This window comes from Panthera tigris, chromosome C2 (assembly GCF_018350195.1).
Source record: "Panthera tigris isolate Pti1 chromosome C2, P.tigris_Pti1_mat1.1, whole genome shotgun sequence".
In the NCBI taxonomy this organism is placed as follows: Eukaryota; Metazoa; Chordata; class Mammalia; order Carnivora; family Felidae; genus Panthera; species Panthera tigris.
Genome location: NC_056668.1, coordinates 131,596,764 through 131,616,589, shown reverse-complemented (window position 1 = coordinate 131,616,589; position 19,826 = coordinate 131,596,764). Strand labels below are relative to the sequence as shown.

At 44.6% G+C, this 19,826-nt stretch overlaps 3 protein-coding genes and 1 long non-coding RNA gene across 9 annotated transcripts in view; 2 read left to right on the top strand and 2 right to left on the bottom strand.

The window, feature by feature from the left end:
* The window catches only part of LOC122242019, a 3,601-nt gene extending 2,732 nt beyond the window's left edge, over positions 1–869 (bottom strand). Inside the window, exons 1-2 of the long non-coding RNA XR_006222160.1 lie at positions 851–869; positions 129–310 (exon numbers count right to left, since the gene is read on the bottom strand). This is a non-coding gene — a long non-coding RNA (uncharacterized LOC122242019). The remainder of the gene's footprint in view (positions 1–128; positions 311–850) is intronic.
* Positions 1–13,099, top strand: part of COLQ (collagen like tail subunit of asymmetric acetylcholinesterase) — a 77,358-nt gene extending 64,259 nt beyond the window's left edge. The window contains exon 17 of the mRNA XM_042998957.1: positions 12,964–13,099. Within this exon, the coding sequence (XP_042854891.1) occupies positions 12,964–13,099 (136 nt within the window). The remainder of the gene's footprint in view (positions 1–12,963) is intronic.
* Positions 1–16,777, bottom strand: part of EAF1 (ELL associated factor 1) — a 25,809-nt gene extending 9,032 nt beyond the window's left edge. The window contains exons 1-6 of one of the 2 annotated variants that reach the window (XM_042998962.1): positions 16,407–16,777; positions 14,423–14,517; positions 12,432–12,568; positions 10,336–10,526; positions 8,445–8,678; positions 4,658–5,903 (exon numbers count right to left, since the gene is read on the bottom strand). In XM_042998962.1, coding sequence (XP_042854896.1) covers positions 5,857–5,903; positions 8,445–8,678; positions 10,336–10,526; positions 12,432–12,568; positions 14,423–14,517; positions 16,407–16,776 — 1,074 coding nt within the window. In that variant the 5' untranslated portion in view covers position 16,777 and the 3' untranslated portion in view covers positions 4,658–5,856. Of the gene's footprint in view, positions 1–4,657; positions 5,904–8,444; positions 8,679–10,335; positions 10,527–12,431; positions 12,569–14,422; positions 14,518–16,406 lie in introns of those variants that run through there. The other variant, XM_042998963.1, reaches the window with a different exon arrangement.
* The window catches only part of METTL6 (methyltransferase 6, methylcytidine), a 19,136-nt gene continuing 15,070 nt past the window's right edge, over positions 15,761–19,826 (top strand). For 3 of the 5 annotated variants that reach the window (XM_015539915.2, XM_015539914.2, XM_007087370.3), the window contains exons 1-2: positions 17,015–17,151; positions 17,900–18,274. In XM_015539915.2, coding sequence (XP_015395401.1) covers positions 18,050–18,274 — 225 coding nt within the window. In that variant the 5' untranslated portion in view covers positions 17,015–17,151; positions 17,900–18,049. Of the gene's footprint in view, positions 16,089–16,839; positions 16,923–17,014; positions 17,152–17,899; positions 18,275–19,826 lie in introns of those variants that run through there. The other 2 variants (XM_042998964.1, XM_007087367.3) reach the window with 2 other exon arrangements.

Sequence of the window (19,826 nt, the reverse complement as noted above, 5' to 3'; positions counted from 1 at the left end):
CAAGAAACAACCTCACTAAAGGAAGAAATAAGCTATTTCCCCTGCTGTCTATTCCCCCTTGTCCTACCACCTTTATAGATGGGAAAGGGGGCCCATGTAATCATGAAAATCTGCCAAGATGCTATTACCTCAAGAGAATTGAATATGTCATCATTTTGGTTCCTGTAATTTCTTCAAGGACAATGAGGAAGTATCTTGCCATCTTTCCACTCCCTTAATACCTCTTGTAGATGTTGGGTTTTGACGTTCCAGTTCATAGAGTACCATACCCCACTGCATGCACCACTCCAGGTTATCCTCAGTCTAACGCCTGGGATGGGAAGTTGAAAGCAGTCATACCATAGTCATCACTTGAGGCTCACCAAGGGAGTCTGTTTCCTTGGGGCAGAGGTTCTAAAGCTTTAGGGTTTATCAGGATGTCCTGAAGGGTTTGTCACACAGATTACTGGGGCCCACTTTGGAACTTCCGATTCAACAGATCTTGGGGCGGGGTGGGGGGGGGACTTGATTGTATTTCTAACAAGGTCCCAGGGGATGCTGATGGTACTGGACCAGGGACCACATTTTAGGAGCCACTACTCTGGGGAAACATCTCATCTGAGAACAATGGCCGTAGACCAAATACACTAGGGGCGGGAGGACTTTGGGTAGGTGGCTTTTTACATGCTCTTCCATTAAGGACATAGGATCTGTGTCCCTCTTGAATCCAGGTGGGCTTTTGATTGTTGGAGCAATAGAATACTGTGGATGTGACGCTGTGTGACTTTCCAGGCTAGGTCATAAACAACCAAGCAGCTCTTGGGATGCTCATTCTAGGAGAAAGCAGCCATCATGTAAGAAGACCAACTACCTTGAGACTGCTGTGTTAGAGAGTCTCTGGCTGACAGTCCTAATGAGCCTGCTTCCAGCCATCCCCACCACGGTGCCAGACATGTGAGTGAAGCCAGTTTGAATTCTCTAGTCCTGCCCACCTGCCAACTGAGTCCCACTGAGTGACCTCAGTTGAAGCCAAAAGAATTGCCCTGCCAAGCTCTGTCCTAAATCCTAACCAACAGATTCCATGAGAAAAAATGTTGTTTTAGCCACTAAGTTTTAGGGTAATTTGTTACTTAGCAATAGGCAATGAATGGTGCTCTAGGTTGGAAAGGTTGGAAAGGAAGCACGCTACTCTGAATAGGGGAGAGTGCCAAGTCCAGAGGAGCCTTTGCTTGGTTTGGGTGCCCTCTGCAGGAACCATGGACAGAAACTGGCCTTAACCCCTACGTGGACTCTTATTTAACTGGCCAGGAGAAAAGCCAAGTTGAGGAAGGACTTAGTGATTATATGGTCCAGTGTTGTCAACCATGGTAGAGACATGGCGTACGTGGAGGAAGTAGATTGATTGCAGTGATCGCCCGAATTCTCACACTTCTCTGTACCTACACCTTGCAACTCCTCCCATCACCTGGCAGAATGCACTGTATTTGCCCACCCCTTGATTCTGAACTTGACCCTGTGACTTGCTTTGGCCAATGACACGTTAGCAATTGTGACAGAGGCGGTTGTTTCCTCTCTCACTCTAGCGTCTCTGCCTTTGCCATGACAATATGCTGTGCTAGGTTGCTAGAGGGTAAGGCACAAGGAGCCTGCCTGAACTGCTCCAGCCGTGCTGGCCAAGTCCTCCTAGATCAGCTGAGTCTGCAAACTGCCAGGCATATGGAGTCCAGTCAAGACCAGACTGTCCAGCCACACCCAGTCTTAATCGCCAATCCAGAGTTGTAAGCAAAATAAATGCTTATTTTAAGCCACTGAATTCTGGGATGCTTTGTTACGTGTCATTGTGTGGCAACAGTTAACTGAGGACCACACTCCCTTGAGTGAGGAATGGACACCACCACTTCCCCACTGAGAGTCCTGGTTCAAATCTAACTCCTATTTCCACCTGAGGAAATGTGAGCCAGTTACAGAATGAGCAGCAGAGGATTCCTAGGCTAGTTCTCTTCGTGCATAATTGTATTCAATCCAAATTTATTGAGCACCCATTAGGTGAGAAACACCAGAGAATTAAGAAGGAATATGGTCACTGCCCACCTAGAAGTTTGCAAGACTGCTGTGGGCATTGCTGTGTGTGGAATGGAAGCAGGAGGCAGGATCACTTCCAGCCAGTGAGTGTACTGGGGGGAGGGGGGGGGCATGGCATTCCAGGTGGAAGCAATTTGGTGTGCTAAAAGAACTAGGATATGTCTAGAGATTCAGTTTAACCCCCGCATGGTTCTTAGAGTCAAAGCCAAGTCTGCCTTTCCAGACCGGGTAATGGCCTCAGATGCCATGTGGCTCACATCCTTCCAGTTTTGAACTTCACACCTTTTGAAGCTGAGGTGTTCATCCTAATGAGCATAAACACCAAATTAAAAAGGAATTCATTTAGAGAAGCAGGCATAAGCATAAAGGATTAATAGAACCTTACATTTTTCATTGATTCCTAGTAAAAAAATAAAACCCACCAAGACATATACTGCTGACCTTCATTTTTTACTTAAATATAGTGATCTTTAAGAGAATAAACCAAAAAAAAACTTTACACAGCAAGTATTTTACATAAATGCAAACATTTTACATAAATGTAAACATGCACATCTACTTCATAATTACGCAAAATAAACTTTTAGGCACAAGATTTCAAAAATCATGAAAAGAATAAGACAACCCAAGACAGATACAACATAAGCAACAAAAACACACATTTCATAACGCTTCAATTGGTCTTGTCTTCCAACCTACTGGTTAAGGCCTGAGTTTCAGAAATCCTACCTTCCTTGCCAAATGGAAACATCCAATTTGGCTGTACCTAAGAGAACATACTATTATCTTTCAAAATAATGTTAATAAATACATCACTCACACTCTCTCTCTCTCTCACTCACACACATACACACACACACACACACACACACACACACACACACCATACTTACACCTTACTTAACCAGCCTCTCGATTAGGATAGCAAGGATTTTGGAATTTTCAAGTTTTCCCACCACTGAAGCACATACATATTAATACCACACACAGAAAAAAAAATGATTCTGCTATAGAAATAAAATAATGAGTGGCATCATCACAGATCTCGTTTGTTTATATTGTTTCCCCAATTCACGTCTTTACTGCGGCTTGCCATGGCTCCCTGGGCACCCTGAATTTAAGTCTTTATATCTTGCCTAAATGACTTACGATATGGCAGAAGTTGTATAGGACAGAGAAAAGGCAATTTTAACAATTCAGTTAGAGACTTCCAAAACCAGGAAAATCACAAATAGTTTTCAGCTGTCTCCAAATGCTTGGAATGTTTGCTCCACGTCTGCCCTCTGTACTCCACTGGTTGGTTTTCTCTGCCTCCTCCCCACCAGGCTATAAGCATCTGAATGTTTATTCTTGTGGACACCCCAGGGAATAGAGATGAAAATGACGGTCCCTGCTTTTAAGGAGTTCACACCAACCAGAGCTCAAGCAAGAGGAAGGTCAGTACAGACAGCACTCCAGTGGGCAGAAAAGAACAGAGGGAGAGTCCGCGAAGATGGCACCTACACAGTGTCAGGACTGGGGCTTGGCGGGGGAGAGGGAGGGAGGGACTGAGAAGGCACAGAGGCACGAAGAGTAAGTCCAATGAGGCTGGTACGAGGTAACTCAGAAGTAGTAGTCTGTGGGGCCAGATTCTTGATTTCCAAAAAGACAAGATTCCTTATTCTGGTGGGTAAAGCTGGAGAGCAGGCGGTGGGGGTTGTGGGGAGGGAACCACCGAAGGCTTCGTGCAGAGAACAAACCGGAGCCAGCTGGAGGCTAACCATGCAGGGCCAGGTAGGACGGGCGACAGAGGAAACGAGCCCAGAGAGCTCGACTCACCAAAGCCAGTGCCGCATGCAAGCATTTCCTATAGAAACAAACATCTTGACCCGACATGTGAAAAACCACAGTTCTATCTGTATAAATCAAGACTTTAGGAGGAAAAAAAAGAGAGTGAGGCTTAAATAGATTATTTTTAGTTCAAGTTCCTGGAACCTGCCCCAGCTTGAGCAAGTTAAAAGCAGTGAAACAATTCCCACATCCAGTAACAATTCAAGTCTCCCAATCATGACCTTTACCTTCCCTGAGCTGTCATTAGCAAGGAATTATAAAGCAATGATCAATTCATTATGAAGAAGTTCCTACCTGCCATTAAATCCACCGAAACCTCACGATGGGCTGAGAACCCACCACCGAGTACCAGTGTGTCCCCATTACCTACACGTGGGGGGGGGGTGGCGGTGCGAGTGTGCCACCGGATGATGGCTCCCGACCCACATCTCCAGCTCACTGGAGTCACTGCACATGAAACAGGGGACTCCATAAGGTGCAACTCTCACCAAAGCCCCCACCACGAATCATCTAATTCCTTTCCAGGTCCAGACTGCTTCCATCCACTAGCTGGGGAAGCAGAGGCCATCTTTGAGTGGAACACCCAAGGAAGGAAAATCATTTTCAATGTTCTTAACACCCATTGAACCAAAGCAAATGGAAATTTCTCAGGACATTCAAATTGTATCCATTCAAATTCTAGAAACAGGCTACTCCATACCAATCACAGGATGATTTATCACACATTCACTCAATATGGAACATTTACTAGTGACCAGTTTCCTGTAACAACAGATTCATTTGGAAACTGCACACTGCAAAAGGCAATCTTGTGACTTTCTTCTAGTTTATCAAAAATACAAATCAGTCTGGGAGTCAGGCACAAACAGTGGTACAAAAGCATGAAGAGAAATACCTTATCTAAGAATGTGCTCATTTCATATTGCAGAACCCCTATCTAGATTCTGGTTTTTGGAAGCCTGCTGCTGGTTCTTTTGCTCAGAAAGGTTCCTTCACTACACCTCTCTCCCACTCCTACCTCCCCTTACTAAAATTCACTGAACGGGAAACACTCAGTATGGACCTACGTGGAACTAAAAGCCCCAATTTAATTGAATCTCATGTGTCAGCACAGTGGCTGCTGGTTTAATCTGCTCAGCCACCCTCGTGCATCTCGGGACTTTTTGGATCAGAATTTGAGCCAGAAGCACCCAACACTTCATCTTTGGGAATCCAATAAAATCTCTGACGTACAACTAGAAGTCCCATGAACAAGAATCTCCGGTTCCAGTTAATGAGATTCAAGGGTGGGAGCAGCAGGAAAAGCTGGGGCAGGGGCGGGAGACGGGCCACGAACCAGCTGTGTGCTTCTCTTTCCTCACTTGTAAGTGAGGGGGCTGAACTCGCGGAGCTCCGGGGTCCTGCCCAGCAGCCGCTCTAGGACTCCCTCCTCCAGTCCATCTCTACACAGGCTCGTCAAGCTGGGTCAGACAAAACTTCCTCACCACTTTGTCTCAACAGTTTAAAGTGGTTGTCAAATACTTCAATGCTGCAGTTTGAGGTCTCCCTCTCTCCCCTACCCCTCAAAGACCAGGTTTCATTTCACTGGTGCAGACCACCTGGCCAAACTGGTGGCTGCTGAGGTTTAAAAGCGAATCACTGGCCTGGTTAAGATGATGGCCTTTGAGTAACCTAGACCAGGGTACATTTGTCCTTTTTTCATTAACAGTGTTAACCAAATAGCAATAGAATTGTTAGTTCTTCTATAGATCTACTTTGCAACATGAGATTGTTCAAAAATTACATGAGAAAATCACCCATCACCACTAAGTTAAAGACTTGAGTATCTGAGACCTCCAGAGCCTCGAACTCCTGCTACAGTCACCGATCCACAGCATGTCCCTCTCGGCAATGGGCTCCATGTGAGCGCAGCCCGGTCCGGCAGCAGGTCTGTGCACCGAGACGCTGATTTCGAAAGATCTGGCTCTAGTCATCACTGTCACTGCCAGACTCACTCAACTGCAAGTCATTTCCTACAAAACAAAAACCACAGAATCACACCAAAAGTGCGCAATTTAAAAATGACTTCCCCACAATTCTTTGTTTCACCGCCTTGGTTATCGCACTATAGTAAAACAAGCCAATTCAACTTAATTAGGGAGGAAAACCGATTTGGCTCAGTGACAAAACTGACACAGTCAATGTTTTTAAAGAAATGCTATTCTTGATATCTGCAAAGCACAGCGATGCTACGTACTAGGATAGAACAGGGGGAAGCAGGCCAGACAGCTTTTAAATGTGTTAATAAATAGCAAATAAGTATAAAAAACCGATTCACCATCTAGAATCGTTCACATGAAGTTGCTAAAATAACACCGAGTTAGGCTTCCCGTCAAGGAAGCCGAATACTGTTTATACCAGTAACCTGCTAATCCAGCATCCCCTCCTGTTCAGTTACTTTAAACCTCAACTCTCAACTGAAGAGCTTCAATTACTTTAGCCTCAGATTTTTGTCTAATGTGCAGAATTCAGGTGTTAGGAGTAAAGAATAGAAGTGCTCAGCGTTTTAATCCGATAGAGTAACAGGACCCAGTTGATAGCACTCAGATTATAGCAAAAGTGAACCGCTATACGACTGGATTGCTACTCCTAGACCAGCCCTTCTCAGTTTGTGTGGAGGACCCCGGGGTCCTTGAGACCCTTTCAGGAGGGTACTTCCTCTTCTAACTACACACCTGTGTGAGGTCAGATTTTCTTCATATACATCAACCTAGACAACTTATGGCAACAGGCTGAACCCAGGTTCCCACTAAGCTAGATCGTAAAGAGATTTGCGAAATTTTAAAGCAACGTTACTCTCTTACTAAGTATTTTTTGATTGGAAAAATTTGTTTTTCATAAAAATGATACTTTTGTTAACATGTGACAGTTTATTATTGTTATTTTAAATGAATTACTGGATAATTTAAATATTTCAGTTTTAATTTCTAATGGTAATATTGAGTGGATATAAGCCACGTACACAAAGCTCTTTGGGGTGCTCAATAATTGTTACAATTAAGAGGTCTGACACCCAAGAATGGAACAACTACCGCTCTAAACTTAAGGAAGGCAACAGGGGCCTGGCAAGAGCTGGTAACTCCCAATCAGCTAAGTTGAGCACGATCTCTTAAAAAGTAAGATGATGTGCTTTAACAGATCAGTGGAACTGGAGCTGGAAATCTAGTTTTGAAATTGCTTACATAAAGTTAAGGTCTTGCCACTTGAAGAGCTGCAGATCAGGATGACTTGGTGCGCAATAAAGAGCTAAAAGGATTTTAAGATACTGGTAACAGATAACACCCACTGTGCCTTTTTTTTTTTTTTTTTTTTGCTCTTTCTTTCTAGGAGGAGAGAATAATTTGGCATTGACTGGGCAAACTCGAGAACTCAGTCAAAGCCACAGTAGCTATGTGGCACTATTCCACTAGGAATACCAAATTCCCAATATGAAATTTACTACTCCTGGCCAACTGAGAATAGCACCAAAGCATCCCCTGACATCCAGAATGTAGGCCCAGAAAATGGGATAGCAGACAATATCCTCGACTGATATCCTAACAGTGTTCAACTCACTCAAGTAGCGTTTTTCCAGCAGGAGTGGTCTTGCCCCCCAGAGGATATCTGGCAATGTCTTGAGATATTTGGGGTTGACACAACTGGGGACAAGGGAGAGAGAAGGGCATCTACTGGGTAGAGGCCAGGAATGCTCTTAGTCATCCTGCAATGCATTGGACAGCCTCCATGACAAAGATTTATCTGCCCCACAATGTCTGTAGTGGTGAGGTTGAGAATTACCTTCGCCTGGTCCACTGTAGTAGGGTTAACTAGGTTAGCTTACCAACTATTGCCTCCAGACCTTCCAACCTCCTCAAAGGCAGTCATGCCAGATGAAAGCATTCATTAGGATACTGGAGAGAGAAGGGCATAGGGAGCAAACACTCTCCCCATCTCCAATACGAAGAAATCTGTTTTTGTTCTTGTTTTTCTCTCCTTTACTTTAGTATCAACTGCACGGAGAGCCACCCAGATATAGCAATGTCCTTCCTCTTCCTCTTGCCAAAGGCTAGTTGGTTTCCAAATATACCCTAATGGCTCAGGTTCCAAAGTCTATGGGCTGCAGGACACCACAGTCCGGACAACTGTGTTCTTGGGACTGTAAAAAGACCTAGAAGCAGGGGACACTATAGTGGAGGGCATCGCCCCTAAAGCCTGTAAAGCCTGGTAAATGCAAAAACAAAGAGCCGAGGTGTTCGTGTTTCAGCATTTTCGAGAATTCACAAAAACTAATTTGTGCCAGTGGGTGAAAAAAAAAGAACAGATTTTCTAGTTTTGTGCTTCCCCAACACCCCCGCCCCTTTTATTTTTTTTAACTGTTTGGTAACTTACTTCTTTCTGCTCCAAATTTTGTCAGGATGCTTTCTTATGCCTTAAATATCTTCTGGTTACAGACTCGGGTGTAAGATATATAGAAGCTGCATCTCTAGTCTGACATGCCACCCCTCTCTGAGCCAGAAAAGGGAGAGCACACTTACTGAGGGTGTTCATGAGCTGGTTGCTTCCTTGTGGTCGGCTGGTTCCATTGGCAACGGCCGGCCTGCTGTTGTAGGGCTGCTGGTGTGCAGGCTGTGGAGGAGACGCCGGACCGTTGTCCTCACCCTCGCTGCTGGAGCTGTCATCATCGCTTCCCGAAGAGCTCTCAGAGTCTGAGGAACTGCTCCCACTGCTGCTGCTCATCTGCTCAATAATGTCAACTTCAGCCCTCAGCTCTGGAATAAAATGACACGACGGGGGTTAGCCAGCAACCACTCTCAAGGCCGCAAGCTGCCTTCTGTAAATAGTGAATTGGCAAAACCAACAGCAATGAGGAATGACTAAAATTCCTGCTTCTTATTCCTTAAAAACGTATAAAAAAACGACTAAGACCAAAATGAACAAAATAAAACTGTCTTCAGAGAGACAGCGGAAACATTAACTTCACCCCAAATAACAAAAAAGAAAACTGTTTCAGATAATGATGGTTCTGTGTAAATTAAGCCTATTTGCCTTATCTACTTAAAAAAACAAAGACTGTGAATTATGGGATTAAACACCAAGTAAGAGAAATATTATGCTAAAGGGTTGAAAAATATTTGACTAGGAATTGGAAGATCTGGGTGCTTGTTTTGGATCTGCCTCTAACCAGCAGTGAGACCCAGGTGGGAGTCAATGATTTTTTTCCAAGACACTTTGAAAAAATAAAAGGCCACAGCAGACAGCCTCTGAGGTCCTTTTCAGCTTTCCTGTCCCACAAAGGAACTGAGGCATGCAGGAGGAACCATGGTAACGGAAGGAAAATGGGGAAACAACATTCCTCCTCTGCCCTCTGTATATATTTCACTGACAGCCATGCCTGTCAGGTATTACATTTTTTTTATAGAAGTACAGCAGGGAACGAAAAACATGTTTACCTAACCCTTTCAATGTCGGTGAATACATTAAGGATACATCATAGGATACATCAAGAAAGATGCCAGATTTTCCTGTCCAAACATACCATGTGATTTTAAACACGCATGGTTCATTTAGGCGTAACTGTCAATCACTAACCACTCATAGTCCAATTCTTGTTCAACTAAAGTGAAAACTTTAACAAATAACATTCCAATATCCCTGAGGAAAGTCAAAATCAAGAACAAAAACAAAACAGGAGGCTTAATAAGCATGCACCACGCAGAGAATGATTGTTTACTGAAAGCACTTCTATAAGGTAGAAGAGGCAAACTTCTCAAGTACAACTCTATCTTTCCCTGTTTACTACTGCTACAGATTTCATTGTGTTTCATAAAACTTTATAAATCTGAAATACGACAGCCTCATAACTTCCTGAGAGTCTGGACAACGAAAACCACCCCCTCCCTGTATGAGGAGAAAGCCAAAGTGAGAACCTGACCAGACCTCTAGGTCTTTCTAGGCCATGTCCATTTCCAGGTCCCGTGGCACTCTTATGTTTACACACTTTGTTAGTACAAAGCAATGGTCCTGGTATTTTAAATATCCCTCTGACCTAGATACTATACTAACACTGACACATCTGGTTTTTACCCAGACACCTTGGAATTCTCTTCTCCCAAAACCTTAAAGGCACGGCATATAGACTTTTGGATGACAGTCATGCTTGTTTAAATCCTGGGCCTCTGAACAGAAAGCTGCAAAGACAGCCACAACTCAAGTCACTTGCCTGGACCTCCCTTGTCAAATGAGAAGTGGTAACAGCCCCACCTCCGTCACCTCGGGAATGGTGAACTCTGCAGATTATTTTTTCAATGGCAGAGAATGCCCATGCCACCAGTGCCCATGTGATGTCAACGTGATAGCCTCGTGATCGCCACAAAAGCCTCAACACTCAACTCCCAGTGGCTATCAGTTCCAGAAAATGCTCCCTACCTCTTTTGATGTCATCCAGCTGAGGTTCAGGTGAAGGGTTATCTTTCAAAGGAGAAGTTTTGGGTCCAACTGGAGGCTTTGTCGGAGCTCTGAATGGCAGAGGTGGTGGAGGTGGTGGCGGCTGAGATGGCTGTGGGGGACGAGTGGGCTGCTGTTCCATTCGGGCTTGGATTTTACTGCTCCCCTCAGCTCTGAAATGAAAAACAGACATTAAATTGCAGGGCCAAAAACAGTGCTCCTCAAATCTGTTCAGGTAACCAAGTACCTAGAGGTCTCTGCACAATCGTGCTTCTCTACACACTACTTCAAAATACTGATGTTTGTCACTTTATCCCATGAACTACTCATTCAACAACTGCCTACTGCATTCCGGTACTGCACTACGCACCAGAGATACAAAGATGAATAAAACAGCCCTCAAGAAGCTCACATTTTATAACAAGCGAATAAAACCGATATGCAAGACACAACGTGATCGTGAGAACCCATTTTACCAGCAGACAATAGGACTACTTGACTTGTATACGGTATAAAGTTATAGTCACAAGTATATGAGTTACTACATAAAACCGGCTCTTGAAATGCTGGCTAGTTTGCAAGTTTTCCCACGATCTGTTTACTGCCTGCTCATCTTGTCACGCGCCAGCTCTTGCAGGCGGACAAAGCATCCCACCCCAACCGGAGAAAATTCTATTCACTAACAATTTCTTTTGTAAATGGATGAGCCCACTTTGGGCTTTTGAACTTTGGTGTGCACACAAATCGCCTGAGGATCTCATTAAAATGCAGATTCCAACTTAGCAGGTCCTGAAATTCTGCACTTTAAAAAGCATCCAAGTGATCAAATGCTGCTAGTCCACAGATGACACCGAGTAGTGAGAGAAACGCCCACAAACATCATCTGTTGGGGAATTAACAGTGGCACCTGGTTCGGGGAGGTAATTAATACAAATCTATCCCAGGCAAGAGAGGAGCAGGGGGCTTGGACGCGCATGCCCAGGCTAAGGGCTCTGTTCTGATGCTGGACTCCAGTTCACAGGCTTATGAATCCGCAGTCTGTGTGTGTGTGTGTGTGTGTGTGTGTGTGGTTTTTTTTGTTTGTTTTTACAGATAACGATAGTACCTTTCTAAATGTTATTTGTAAAGTTAGATAGGATAATGCATGAAAGCATTTAGCATAGTATTCAGTAACCCCTTGATAAATGGTAGCTACTTTTTTTCTGGAATGAGTAAATGAAGAAGCATAAACAGAAAAATATCAGGCTATAACACTCTCTTTTAGAATTTAGGACTGTATTACAATAATTGCTGTATCACAATGTAAAAAACAGAACCAGTGGGTTGCTTCTATTCATAGAATGAATTGTGACTTTAAAATTTAATTGGCTTTGTATTACAAATGTAAAGCCTGTTGAATTAAAGATTAAAGAGAACTCACTATTTATAAAAATAGGCAGAACTTGGGGCGCCTGGGTGGCTCAGTCGGTCAGGCGTCCGACTTTGGCTCAGATCATGATCTCAGTTTGTGGGCTCGAGCCCCGCATTGGGCTCTGTGCTCAGAGCCTGGAGCCTGCTTGGGATTCTGTGTCTCCCTCTCTCTCTCTGCCCTTCCCCTGCTCGTGCTCTGTCTCTCTTTCTCTGTCTCTGTCTCTGTCTCTCTCTCAAAAATAAACATTCAAAAAAAATTTTTTTTAATTAAAAAAAATTTTAAAAATAGGCAAAACTTTATTTTAGTGTTATAAATACCTCAAATGCATCTTGCGAAAAATTAATGTTTTTAATCTAATTACAAGTCTACAAGTTTAAATCTTATCCCCTTAGGTGATACTATTTGAACAATCATGAGATTAATAAAATAGATTTAATTATAAAATACGTCCCTTTCCCCTGTGGCTTCCACGTTTCAGGTCTTAAAAGCTTTTCTTTTTATTGCATTTGAGGAAGTGATATTTTACTGACTTATCTACACAGGTAGAGTTGTTGATATTATCGACAGGACACTGAATACTCAGATGCTCATATCCTTCTAAAATAACTGAAGAAATAATGCAAAGATCTAGAAACCTGTATCAATCTGTATCTGGTCATTCACGTACCTTGTTTTCTTGACCTGAATGCTGCTACTGAGTTTTTCCAGCACATATTCACCAGTGTCATGATTAATAATAAGCACACAGTCTTTCTGATAAGGCCGTTTGTTCCCCTTGAACACAGTCATTGGTGGTGTGGATCCCTATATGCCACAAAAGTAAAAGATCAAACCAGACACACCAGTTATGAACATTAAAAACGAATTTACAAGTGGCTTCATGAGTATCAGAGCTACTCAAACAGAATAGAATGAACTGATTTCTATTTTAACTCCTCTGGCTTCCTAGGCAAAAAGAAAAGGGATATAATATACAGCAAGAATCTATAACTGCAACTACTTCTCAGTAATCAAGAAAGGTAATATAAATTTTCAAAATTACCGTACATTTTTCTAAAGATTCAAAACATGTTACAAATAATGGCGAGGTATGAACTGGTAAAAACAGATTAACCATTACTTGGTATTATACTGAGTAGAACTTTTCATTGCAAGAAGTAAAACTAATACGTGATTTCCGTATTTCCTTGTAATTTCAGAGTCCAGGGCTTCCCCTCATGCCAAGTAACCAACAGAGTATTCTCTAAGGGCAGCTCATTATTCTGCTTGGCTCAGAGTAAGTACATCATGCCACTCACCTGCCTAAGCCCTTTAACTGCTAACCTGTTGCTCTGAGACCCAAGAATAAAATCTCTAAACCAGATACCTGGCCCTTCTGCCTCACCCTGTACCCCTAGCCCTAGGCTCTGCAGGATCCAGAGTAGAAGGTGGCTGGCCTCTCTCAGATCCTCATGTTCTTTCTTGCAGGGCTTTAACAAGGCTTCTGCCTGCAACATCCTGCCTCTTCCTCTCTTTCAATTACTCAACCTTCAAATCTGCTCAAAGGTCACTTCCTTAGAGAAACCTTCCTGATTTTCTAAAATAAATGGCTGTGCTTTTTATATTTATTTAATTCCAGATCATAAGCTCCCCAAGGGCAAGAAAAGTGCTTGTTTTGTTCGAGATTGTATTCTCAGTGCTTAGTAACGGGCCAACACATAGTAGGTGCTCAATTAATATTTGACATATATAGGATTTGATTGTATGGAATAAAAAAAATTGGTTGGCTCCTTGACTCCTTATTCATAGGGTATAAACTTAGAGTTGGAAGGGACCCTAGAGACCATTTATCTAACCCCTTCATTTTACATTTGGCAAACAAAGATCCAAAGGGAGATGATGTAATCTGCTAAAGGCAACATGCAATGAAATAGCAGTTGGAACTGGCAGACAAGTAATTTCTACTCAGCCTGAAGCTTCTTGTCCAGAGTCTTTTCATCCTATTACTGGTTACCAAGACCTTATTATGTTCCAGGACAGGGCTGTGACATCCAATGACACCTGTTCATTATGAGCATTTTGTCTGATCCTTCAGGCTGTGTGATTATAGTGCTACTTTGGACAAAGCTTCAAAAAAAAAGTCTCTCTCCATAGGGGTTCTCAATTTAACTTTTAATTGGGTTCCTCATCCCTAAATTAGCTGAATGCTCTGATCCTCTGGTGCTTGGTTGCAACTTTCAGTCTGCAGTCCGCCCTTTGCCTGATATATGAAAGGTGTCAATTCTGCTCCTGCCTGTCTTAACTCCTGGTTTGGCTGTGCCACACACCTAAACTGTTGTTGCTATAAGCCAACGTGGCGTCGGGGGCTTTGCTTTTTGGAGCTGTGTGAGGGAAAAGCTAGGCCAATCTGAAAGAGCGGCTAGAGGGGCTAAGTATCCAGACAGGAACCTTGTCTACTTGGTAGCAGATGGGGGAAAAGGGAGCTTGGGAAAAATGGCAAAGAATCATTTTTACTCAAGCACTTGGGAAACATGAATTCCACCCTACCCCATCCCCCCAATTCCCTTTTTCCTTATGTTGGAATTTTAGAAATCTAAAAATTTTTAAATAGTAGGAAAATTCAAATTGCAATAAATAGAATATGAGGATTCACTGTGATTCCACAGTGCATAAACTTACAGGGATATGTGGCAGGGTAATTGTGACTTCATCTCCTTTGCCAACTTGAAGCTCTCCTTCACAGGAAGTGTCTATAGATGCTGGCTTAAAGTCATCTAAAGGGAAAAGCAAAAGAATATTTATCCAGCCGGTTACTTATACCATGCCTCCTGGTCATTCTTGTTTAAGAATTAAAATTTTTTTGTGAGTCAGATAAATGGAAAAATACAATGTAGAATTAAAAAACCTATTTCATTGTGGAAAAAAAGCAGAGAATAGTACAATGAGCCCCTGTGTACTGTCACCCAGGTTTAAGAAGAATTACGAACTCAGGGACAATCTCGTTTTCTCTATACCTCCTACATACTTTGCCTCCCATCCCTGCTGGATTACTTTGAGGGGGGGGGGGGAAAAAAAGCTAGAATTCATATACCATTCTATTAAGCAAAGATATTCCCTTCTCCCAAGTGACACATGAAAATTAATGCCTTCTTAGCCAGAGGGGTTTTGTTAGGATTGTTGTGTACAAGATCAAAAGCAACAGAGCATATTAAAAAGATTCTGTGACTGTAACACCCTATATGAAACAGGAAAGCCCCAGTATCATATAAGCTGATTTCATTTTGCATAGAAACTGTCAACATTAGGATTTCCCACACTCAAGTTCTTATAAAAGTACAGAATAGATGGTTGAACTCTATCTCCAAAGGTTAATCCTGCCCATCTCTCTCAACTGCTGCTAACGTGCACCACGAATAGCCATCTTACTCCATTCTGACATAAACTGGCCTCACACTGCAGGCCACGTGCATATATGAAGTGTCTCACTTAAATTCCACATTGCTCTTCCCTCTACCAAAACATCAATTTAGTAAACTGCTCCGAAAACGATGCTCTTATCACATTCCCAATATCCTCCCTCTGAAAGAGCTGATCTGCTGTCAGTAGGAGACACAATAATGGTTTGGCAAGTGACCGCAGAAATATGGAACTTCATTATCTAACACGCCCTCTTCCAATGTGTTGAGTCACATTTATTAGCTCCTTAGACAAAAACAAGTCTTAACCAGCATTAGGGCTGACGGATACCAGAAGCTCGTGAATCACACAGAAGGATGCTCAGCCAGCCCATCCCTAAGAGCCAAAACTTTACCCAGGACATAGAGTGGACATGCCCTTCCTCCACAGAGTCTGTAATCATGTAGAAAAGGAAGGTCCAGCATAACGACTATTTGGACATTCTTGATGCCTCCTCTCCCCCGCTTCCAAGCATACATCAAGCTTTATCAAGGCTCACGCATTCCAATTTTATTCTTCACTCACATGGGACTTGGTACTGAGTTAAAGTCGGGGTAGTATAGGTCACCTCAAAAGACAGCAGAGTCAAACGAGGTACAGAAAGCTGGAGGAGGAAGACGGATGGAGCGCACAGAGGATGCGGATTCTTTGGCTGCCAAGGGGATGAAGCGCAGGCTCAGGGTAACCAGAACAAAGACGAACGAGGAACGAAGGCTAAGGAACACAGGGAAGAGGAGAATGTAATAGGAGGGAGTCGATAAGGCTCATCAGCAAACGGGAAGAGTCCTTTAAACGTGGAGGACCCCGCTGGGGTCATCAGAAAGTGGGACGGATTACAGGGAGAAGGGGAGTCTGATGTGGGGTCACAGTCTTTTGGTAATAAAGAGGGGTAAGTTTCGAATAAAGCAGGGCTGGGTGGGCGGATGAAAAACAAAGGAGCCAATAACCTTCGGAAGAAGTATTTGGGACCACAAGGCAGATGGATAGTTGGGAGTGGCGAAGCGTTTGGTTTGGGGAGCTGGAAAAGGGGGGAGGGGGGGAGGGGGAGAGGAGGGGGTGGAATCGAGGTCCAGGAGGATCTGGGCGAAGAGAGAAGGGAGCTGACGTAGGCAGGAGGTTCCCTGGGCTTTGGAGGGACGAGGGAAGAGAAGAAGGAGTCGGGTTGGCAAGAGGCGGCGGAAGGGAACAGAGGGGAGGGCTGGCTTACAGCGAATGGTGTGGAAAGAGGCCCGCGGTCGCTTCTCGAAGCTCTCCCCGAGCCGCAGGCAGTGTTCCTCGCGGTCCAGCAACGGGTTCGCGGTTCCGTTCATGGCCCCCCACGAGCCTAGCGCCCGGACCGGCGGTCTCCTGGCGCGGCCGCGGTCCGAGCTTCCGGCGCCGGCGTCCGGGGGAACGAAGCTCCCGGGGCAGCGCTCGGGGGCGCACGGCGAGCCGAGCCGGCGCCCACCCGGGGCCGGAAGCAGGTCCTCGCCTCTGCGGCGGGGTGGAGGAGGACTGCGCGGAAGCAGGGCCGCGGAACTTCCGGCGTCGGGGAGGGACTTCTGCGTTCGTGACGGAAGTGGCGGGGGCAGTGCCATGGCCAAAGGATTCCGCCGGGAGAGGTCCTCGAGGGGGATTTGTCCCCGGACCGAAGCTCCCTGATCCGGCTTCCGAGGCCGGGTCCGGGCTGAGGGCTGAGTGCGTCCGTCCCTACCCGTCCAGGTGAATGTAAGAAGTGATGACGGTGAGCCCAAGCGCGGCGAACTAGATGAACACGGGTCTGACAGCCAGTGTGGCCAGCTCTCCGCAGGCCCGGGCGGCCCGGGCGCCCTAGTTTCTCCCAAGCGTCCGGAGCCCTACGGACCCTACCCCGCGCGTCACTGGCCTCTTATCCTTCACGCGTTAATGGAGGAACGAGAGCCTCAGCCCCTGGAAAACGGCGCTACCCTCCGATTCGTGAGACGGCCTCTTAGGTGTGTGATCAGAATCTCAGGCTGCCGGGCTTGACTACAAATTCCCCCCCGAAACTGGGTCTCGGATCCTTGGGAAATGATCACCCCACTTGACCACCCGTCGCCATTTCGGGAAGCTGGTGTGGTTGTTTTAAGTCACCCTTTCACGGGCATTAAAAATTGATGTTTCCTCCCTGAGATTTCTCAGTCACTTCTTGGGAGTGTCCTTTTTCTAAACCAAACCGATTTAGTATTATTATATTTTTTTAATGTTTATTTATTTTAAAGAGAGGTAGAGACAGAGCACGAGTTGGGGAGGGACAGACAGAGGGAGAGAGAGAGAGAGAGGGAGACACAGAATCCCAAGCAGGCTCCAGGCTCTAGGCTGTCAGCACCGAGCCCGACCCAGGGCTGGAACTCACAAACTGCAAGATCATGATCAGAGCTGAAGTGGGACGCCTAACGGACCGAGCCACCCAGGCGTCCCTAAACCGATTTATTATTATAATAGTTAACTTATTCTGGTTTGAACTAGAGTTTGGTGCGTGAGAGCCCTGGCCACTGAATGTAAGCCCTCTGAAGGTAGGGATTGTGTCTTGGGCTTCTTTCTGACCGACCTCTTGTAGAGTGGGCAGGGTTTTTGTGTTGAGTCAGCATCTAGTATGTGGTGAGTTGAACTGTTTGGTGAAAGAACCGTTTTAAAGCGACTAACCAGCGTCTTAAAAACTGTCCTAGAACCACTAACCGGAATCTCCTTTTTCCTGCAAAGCACCCAGTGCTGCCCGAGGCTTGAGCCCAACGTGAAGAACCACATTTGGACAAATCCTTCCTATGTCTGCAGTATCAGCTTGGATTACTCAGGTTATTCAGGGTTGGGGAATCTTCAGCAGTGTTAAATATATTACCATCAACTTATGGGATGGCTTCTTTGCAAAGGAAAGGGCTGCAGGCAAGAATTCTCAGCGCTGAAGAAGAGGAGAAATTGAAAAGAGACCAGGCTTTAATGTCTGATTTTAAACAGCAAAAACTGGAAAAAGAGGCTCAGAAGAACTGGGACCTTTTTTACAAAAGAAATAGCACTAACTTCTTCAAAGATAGACACTGGACCACCAGAGAGTTTGAGGAACTCAGATCATGTAGAGAGGTAAACTAATATTGAACCTTGTTTGAGTTTTTCATTTCAAATGTGAAGAGGAGTGTTTATTGCCTTCCTATGGGTCTCCAGTGGATTTAGTAGGTCCTGGGTTGTATGTAGGAAAGAGAGCTTTCGAGGGCATTTTCTGTTTCTTAAAGCCAGTCTGAAAGTCATAAATATTGAATTCATGCTGGGTGACTTCAGTGACAGATTCAGATTCATAATAAAGACGATAAACACTTTACCACGGCCCTTTTGTAGAACTCTACATGTTGTGTAATTTAAGCCCTACAATAACAGTGTGAAGTAGGCATCATTGTTATCCCTACTTGCAGGTAAAATGGGGCACAAAGCTCTTTTAAGAGAGTTGTCTAATGATAGAACATGGTGAGGGAAGAAGTCCAGATTTGAGTGCAAGCAGTTTAGTCCCAGAGCCTGTTATTTTAGCTATTATCCTGTGTTTTCTTCTTTTTTTTTTTAATGTTTATTTATTTGAGAGAGAGAGAGAATCCCAAGGAGACACCATGCTCAGCATGGAGCCCATCTCTGGGCTTGATCTCACCAGCATGAGATCATGACCTGAGTTGAAATCAAGAGTCGGTGTGGTTTATATACACAATGGAGTACTATGTGGCAATGAGAAAGAATGAAATATGGCCTTTTGTAGCAACGTGGATGGAACTGGAGAGTGTGATGCTAAGTGAAATAAGCCATACAGAGAAAGACAGATACCATATGTGTTCATTCTTATGTGGATCCTGAGAAACTTAACAGAAGTCCATGGAGGAGGGGAAAAAAAAAGAGGTTAGAGAGGGAGAGAGCCAAACCATAAGAGACTCTTAAAAACTGAGAACAGGGGCACCTGGGTGGCTCAGTCGGTTAAGTGTCAGACTTCAGCTCAGGTCACGATCTCGCGGTCCGCGAGTTCGAGCCCCGCGTCAGGCTCTGGGCTGATGGCTCAGAGCCTGGAGCCTGCTTCTGATTCTGTGTCTCCCTCTCTCTCTGCCCCTCCCCCGTTCATGCTGTGTCTCTCTCTGTCTCAAAAATAAATAAACGTTAAAAAAAAAAATTAAAAAAAAAAAACTGAGAACAAACTGAGGGTTGATGGGGGTGGGAGGGAGAGGTGGGTGGGTGATGGGTATTGAAGAGGGCATCTTTTGGGATGAGCACTGGGTGTTGTATGGAAACCAATTTGACAATAAATTTCATATATTAAAAAAAAAAAAAGAAAAGAAATCAAGAGTCGGATGCTGTGGGGTGCCTGGGTGGCTCAGTTGGTTGAGCACTCGACATCAACTCAGGTCATGATCGAGAGTTCGTGGGTTCCAGCCCCACATCAGGCTCTCTGCAGTCTTTGCAGAGCCCACTTTGCATCTTCTGTTCCCCTCTCTCTCTGTGCCTTCCTGGCTCCTGCTCGCCCTCTCTCTCAAAAAAATAAAACATTAAAAAAGAAAGGGGGGGAGGGATGCCTAATCGACCGAGCCACCCAGGTGCCCCTGCTGTGTTTTCTTTATACTAAGCTGCCCAGTGTTGGACGACAAGCAAGGTATCAGTATTAGCT